General features: G+C 44.1%; 1 protein-coding gene across 1 annotated transcript in view; it reads left to right on the forward strand.

Moving 5' to 3' along the window:
• Positions 1-5,604, forward strand: part of PANX1 (pannexin 1) — a 38,976-nt gene extending 33,372 nt beyond the window's left edge. Inside the window, exon 5 of the mRNA XM_081238534.1 lies at positions 444-5,604. Within this exon, the coding sequence (XP_081094660.1) occupies positions 444-526 (83 nt within the window). The 3' untranslated portion in view covers positions 527-5,604. The remainder of the gene's footprint in view (positions 1-443) is intronic.
• The last annotated feature ends 1,408 nt before the right edge of the window (positions 5,605-7,012 follow it).

The following is a 7,012-nucleotide window of genomic DNA, read 5'->3' on the forward strand; positions in this document are numbered from 1 at the left end:
TGGTGTGGTTTTAGGTGAAACCCCTCAGTGCTGGGGGAGAGAGGGGAAAGCTTTGGTGCTGCCCCAAATTTCCAAAGGAAAGCATCTGTGCTTTCTCTGGGCTGTGCTGTCTTCCTTCTCCTCATTCTCTGTCTTTCTCATACTCCATCTCTTGCTCAAGCATTCTTCTCTGATGTCATTCTTGCTAATTTTTATCTTGCTTTACTGGCTTTTCTTCCTATACTGCTGATCGTCTTGTCTGTCATTCTCCATCGCTTACAAAAGGGGCTGAGAGTTTATTGATTTAACTGTCGCCCTGACCCAACTTCAGCTGCTCTGCAATGAGGCTGATTTTAACTGGGTAAGGCAAAGACCAGGAGGTAGATTTATAGCAGAAGTTAATTAGTGCCGACGGGTCCTGCCGAAGGACTTCTGTCATAAATACTTGTTTTCCATTTTGACAGATTTGAATGTACACAATGGAACGAAAATAAATAATGGAGAGCAGAATGCTCGACAGAGACTTCTGGATACTTCTTGCTGTTGATTTTTTCCCGTGAACTTCAGATCAGCAACCTGGGCAACATGGGATTCATTTTGGCTGAAGAACCTCTGGCAGGTACCCAGCTGGTTCGCAGTAGATGGTTCTCAGCAGAGATACTGAGTATGTCTTACTGAGTCCCTGGTGAAAACGATGGTCAACAAAACGTTGTGGAGGATGGTTCATGCAATTCCTACGAGACAACATGGAGACAAGTAAGCCACAGCAAACGTAGATGTGTACGTCATCGTCAGACGGAAAGTGGAAAGACTAATCCTAGTAAGAGTAACAGACCTTTTAGTGCCTCAGAGAAAAACACCTTTATGTACAGGTGGTGCAACGAGCCTCAGAGCTACTGGAAAGCAAGGACTTTGGGAGTATTTTTTGTTTTGTTTTATGAAATAATAATAAACATGTCCGGGTATAATTTAATATGAATCTTGTCCGTGTCCTAGTGACCGTTGGATGAGAAAAGTATTCACTCGCTGACTGTGGACCCATAGGTGGATCTGCTCCTGGCAGTATCCTACATTGGAAGAATTGCCGGAGACTCGACTCTCGTACACCAGGCTCTGGACCCTGCTACCTGTCAACCTTGACCAACTGAGGTCCTCTAACCACTATGTGATGCCCTCGGCTGCAAAGGGCAGCGGACCCAAGTGCTGCTCTGGCTGAGAACTTTGTTAATAAGATAGCATCGAAAGGATATTGTGACTTCCATACAGGAGAGAATGCTTCTGAAAGAGCCCAGTGGGGAAAGCTGAACATACAGAACAAGTTAATCCAATCACTTTGGAAGAGGTTGTCTGCAGGGAAGTCCTCTGTAGTCAAAAGCATTTGAGACAGGATGTTACTTAAACAAATTCACAGAACACAGAAGGCTTAAAGTGAGGGACATTTTGCCTACTACGATCAGAACGTATAAATGACATCTGCCACATGGGTGTGCTTGGAGCCAGAACAACTTCACAGTTTATTTATATTTAAGAACATCTTTTAAAAATTCGTTTAAATTTAGAATCGTGTGCGCCTGCCGATGCAGGAGACGCGGGTTCGTGCCCCGGTCCGGGAAGATCCCACATGCCGCGGAGCGGCTGGGCCCGTGAGCCATGGCCGCTGAGCCTGCGCGTCTGGAGCCTGTGCTTCTCAATGGGAGAGGCCACAACAGTGAGAGGCCCGCGTACCACAAAAAAAAAAAAAAAAAATTTAGAATCGTGTGATGTCAAAATTGAGGCCATTCGGGAAGAACATTCTAGCATTGATGGGGAATTATAGAATAAATGTTACAAATGGGTATATAGTGTATCACCCAAGCATTGTTTCATAAACATTTAAGGCTGACCCAGAATATCAAAAACCTTTTTCCAATTCTGATCATGTAAATAGATCCTAACTATGTTTACATTTTATACAAAATTCTTAAAAATGACATCTGTGGACCTCCCTGTTTTTATTCTTAGAAAGTTAATACATTGCTTAGTGAATAATCCTCAGGAGCTTCAAAGTTTATGGATGGCTCTTAGGGACAGTTGTTTACCTAATCTAATTACATAAGCTGCTCTCCACCTTTCAGAATATTCAAAAAAGCAGATTTTTTTTTGTGCTTCTGTGATGATTTCTGAGATGGAAAGCTAATGATAAATATCCAGGATGCAATCAGTGTTTTAAATTATTCTTACTGCATAATATTCATTACCATTGAATAATAGTGTGACTTAGAAATGTCAGTAACCTAAATTATTAATTTTGCTGCATTTTTATATCACTATATCTGGGATGTTATATGCAGTTCTCTACACTGGTTTCTTTTTATAATTTGAAAATTTTCTGAAATATATTTTTCTGTGCTATCCTTTTTTTTTTTTTCAAAAAGCCTCAACTTCTTTATAGATAGCCCCTAATTTATAGTTTGAAGTGGTAAAAGTAGGTACATTATTTTAGGAGACCAGGGACTCTCTAAGACCTGTCACATGTAATTCTTTAATTAGAGCCCTTAACCTCTGCATCCCCCCATCCCTACTCTCTGAGTTCCAATAACATCTATGATGTCCCGGACATCATGCTAGTGACTGGCTATAAGGATGTGAATAAGGCAGGTTCTCATCTTTGAGGAGTTTAGAGACTAATAAAAGCCAGTGAAGACAGAGGCAGGTATCTAGAGGAAGAGTGACCACACTGAAGGCCCTTCCAGAAAACTCCCAGCAAATGCTCTGTGTTCTCAGGAGACACCATATTGTTTTTCTCTTTCCCATCATTTCTGTAGCTGATGGTTTCGAGAGTCTAGTTACAGTTCTTCCCAGAGGTTCTTTAGCCACGTATCCCCCAGGCTGAAGCTTAAACAAAACAATAACACAGATGGTGATTTTGAACAGAAAGTGCTCCAATCACCTTTTGTACCTTACTTGCAGGGTTTGGGGAACCCAAGCCTTGGGGTGCATGATGCTGTCCATGAATAGTCATGGCACTAAGAGTCTGATGTGGATGTCTGATCATACATTTGGGCTTGAGAAAAAGTGTTATTAGGAAAGTTAACTCCTCCATCCACTGCTGGCTTAGAGGGAGGACTACTTTTGAGGTGGCAGATTTCCAAGGATGAGGAGTCATCATTGCTTTACAAAAGGGGGCAGACAGATCCTCAGTGACCACCGCCAGTAGCTGCTGACTTTGTTTTCTGGCCTGTATCTTCCTAACAAACCACCACGAGGCCTCTAAACCAGACTTGTAACACCAGCGTTACAGCTGGGGCTGGGACTGATTGTTCTGACAGCAGTGTCCAGCTCCACATTTAATTTCACCAAGGGACAGGCAGAGACCCTCTAATATGGAGGCTCTTAAACTTTGGGGAGTTTACAAACCCCCCTTGTAAGTATATTCTTTAAAGCTACGGACCCTCTCCTCAGATATACACACAACACTACATACACCTTCAAGGGTCAATGTGGTCCACGCACCCCAGGTTAAGAAGCTGTGCTGTAATGCCTGGGGACCGAGCTGCACAGCAGGGAGGCTCCCGTGGCCCTTGTGGAAAGCTTCTGCTTTCGACAGTAAGTCTCAGCTGTACATTTACTTAGTGAAACCACGTTTGCACACTTTTGAATGAACTGTCGTCCCCTTTGAGTAACTGACATCATTTCCTAGAGTCAGACTGAAAAAGTCAACTAAAAGAGCCGGTGGGGTGGGAGCAGTAGCTTGAAGTGATCAGGCAGCTGGCATGGACTGCTATTCTCTCTCTGGCCACCAGAAGTGATCTTATTCCAAACCCAAGTCATTGTCTCTGTGCAGCCAGCCTCACTAGAATGTGGGGAGGGAGGGCATACACCTGACCTGTAAGATGCTTTGTCCTATTGTAGTCGTCCTGGGAGAATGCGAGAAACGTCCCATTGTATGGCGGGTCTGGTTGCATGTTTGTGTTTCATGTGTGGAAGCTTCCTTCCTGTTCTGAGTACCCTCTCCTTTCCAAAAATGAGCTAAGGTGGGATGGCAGGGCACCGTGGGCACTGGCCCTGTGAGAACTGTTCAGCTCTTAGAAGTGGATTGTTGCACAGCATTTAAAATGTGTCCGTGTTGGTTTCTTTTGCTTATCTCCAGGATAAATCGAAGATCTAGGAGGGTGGGAGTTTTTACCCATTGCTATATCACAAGCTCCTGAAAAACAATGGCTGGCGTGTAGTAGGCATTCTGTAAATATTTGCATAAATGAACACACCGTTATAATAAATCCTAGTTTGTGGGCAACTGTAATTTGATTTTAAAAGGCAAATGGTCCTCTGCAAGGGAGGGGAGGCTCATTTGGCCTCTTGGTGGAGAGAGGAGTAGTTCTGCAAATGAATAGGTTTCTGCATGTAAGTAGTGACAATTTTTAGCTTTTTATTGTGGAGTAAGTTGTGATCACTTTCCAAGCTCAATACAAGTTCAGTGTTGCCTCGCAATGATTAAGGCAATTGAAATTATAAAGGTCCTTGTCTCGGTAATTTCCCAAAATAACCTCTTGAAAAGGGATGTTGAAATGTGTAATTGTGAGTAATTGAGGTTTCATCTGATGGCACTGGGATGAAATGGCTCCTTCTGGGCAGTCATTGGCATTTTCGCCCTATTTTTCACAAGTAAAGTGAAACCTTCGAAAAAGGTTGGCAAAGGTGATATTGTGTCATTTGTGGAATATAATAGATAGTAATCCATGATTGATTTGTCCTGCCTGCTTTAGGTGAAATGTATTGTTTCTGGGTTCTCTTTAGCTGTAAAAATACTTTGTCAGTTAAAGCATGCGGTTTGATCAGTCATTGTTCTTCAAGTTCCTGAAATTTATAAAAGTTTCTTATGCCTTGAGTGCCTCCCCCTGCCCCACCAGAAGAGGAAGAAAGAATTCCACAATGTCCGGGCTTCCCTGGTGGCGCAGTGGTTGAGAGTCCACCTGCCGATGTAGGGGACACGGGTTTGTGCCCCGGTCCGTGAAGATCCCACATGCCACGGAGCGGCTGGGCCCGTGAGCCATGGCCGCTGAGCCTGCGCGTCCGGAGCCTATGCTCCGCAACCAGAGAGGCCACAACAGTGAGAGGCCCTCGTACCGCAAAAAAAAAAAAAAAAAAAAAGAATTCCACAATGTCACAAGCGTTTCCTACAAAAACTGAAGCCATCTGCTCCTCTTTAACAAGTTGGCTCTTTTTAAAGCACCAGAATGACAATTTCATGGTATTCTATAATGTGGTGCTCTAGGCGTAAATTCTTTCTAATGACTGCATTTCTTCAAAACTTCTAAAGAAAAATAAGTATGTTCTTTCTGCTATGTCATTTGGTAAGAATGATTGGTTTCTATTCCACAGAGGTTGAAGGATGGGAACAAATTACGGTCTTAGAAAATGACCTTTAAAAAAAACCAAGAACCTTGAAAGCTCTGCATTTGGGTGGTTATCACTGTTATATTTCCTATTTCCACATAAGTCAGCTGTCCACGTCCTACATTCTGAGCATGCTGACTTCTGTGTAAGGAGAGTTGAAAGGCTGAAAATCAAGGCTGCTGTGTCTATACATAAAAGTGAAACAGTGTTTTTGTTCTGCACTGTCCTGTCTACCTAAATAAAACCTCTTTTCTAATGAAAAATGTGTCTTAATATTTCTCACCTTCTCTTCAGGGAAGATGTAGCAGAAGCTGAGTTCTGAAATGTCTTGAGGCTCATTCATCTCTGCTGGATACACAAAATTCAGTAGGCTTCATGGCACATATTAAAATCCAGTTGTCAGTAACTAAAGGAAAAAAGTCCTTGATGAGGGGCCCACAGATTCTGGAATTTCTAAAGCAGAAACCAGATCCTTTCTGATTGGGAATTGTTTGCCTGGGGTTGGAGAGGCAGGAATAGAGGCTGTATACTGCCAAACATGGGTTGGCCTGCCTCCCTCTCTTAAGAAGGGGACTCCCTTGTACAATGGTCAATTAACACAACTGACTGTTGTGGGTAATAAATCAGCTGCATGAAATCTTAATACAGTGCCTGCCACATAGTGAGTACTCCATAAGTGCTAGCTGCGACTGTCATCACCTCCTCTAGCTCCCCCACTGTTTCCTAGGGTGGCCCCCTGGGAACCTCGGAGGTTGTATTAGTTGTCTCTTGTTCCATAACTCTTTACTATAATCACAACAGCTTAAAGCAACACATATTTATTATCTGGCAGTTTTCTAGGTTAGAAGTCTGGACATGGCTGAGCTGGCTCTCCTCCCCAGCGTCTGACAAGGCTGCAATCAAGGTGTGGATGGGCTGTGTTCTCATCCGGAGGCGACCCTGAGGAAGGAGCCGCTTCCAAGCTCCCTCGGGTTGTTGGCAGAATTCCTTTCCTTGAGATTGTCTGACTGCTTTTTCTGACCATTGGCCGGAGGCCACCCACAGGTCCTGGCATGTGGGTTTCTCCAGCATGACTGCATATGTCATCAAACCCATAGGACTGTCTCTCACAACAGGAAGGGCAAGCAGCTGAACCTGAGTTCAGTAACAATAGTAGACCTCCCCCAACCTCAGTCTAGCCAGTGCCAGCAGAGCTAGATGAAGTGAGATGGGAGGGAGAGCAAGGACAAGTGAGGGTGAAGACGTGTGTTTTACTCCTCTGAGCACAAACTGCATGTGCTCAGGGTCATTCTTTCTCCTTCAACCAAGACCTTGATGATGGAGGGAAGGAAGTGTAGTAGAGTCCCTCCAAAAGGGTCTTCCCACAAATGAGCTGGCTAAGTCACAGCCTCTCACTGCCCAGGTGGGAGACATGAATACTCCATGTGCTCCCTTGGCAGGATCAGACACTGGACAGCTCCACAAAGAAATCTCTGAGGCCCGAAGTGGAAGGAATTTGGGACTGGATGAGCCAGCTTCTGACATCTCCCTTTCCATACCAAGGCCCTATGGTGGACGAGAAGCTTGCAACTCTGGGGTCAGAGGAGAAGTGGAATCGAATCTTTACTTTCCTGCTTAGAGCTCTATGACCTCAGTGAGCCTCAGGTCTTTCATCTGT

This window comes from Mesoplodon bidens, assembly GCF_964165515.1.
Source record: "Mesoplodon bidens genome assembly, chromosome: 7".
Classification (NCBI taxonomy): Eukaryota; Metazoa; Chordata; class Mammalia; order Artiodactyla; family Ziphiidae; genus Mesoplodon; species Mesoplodon bidens.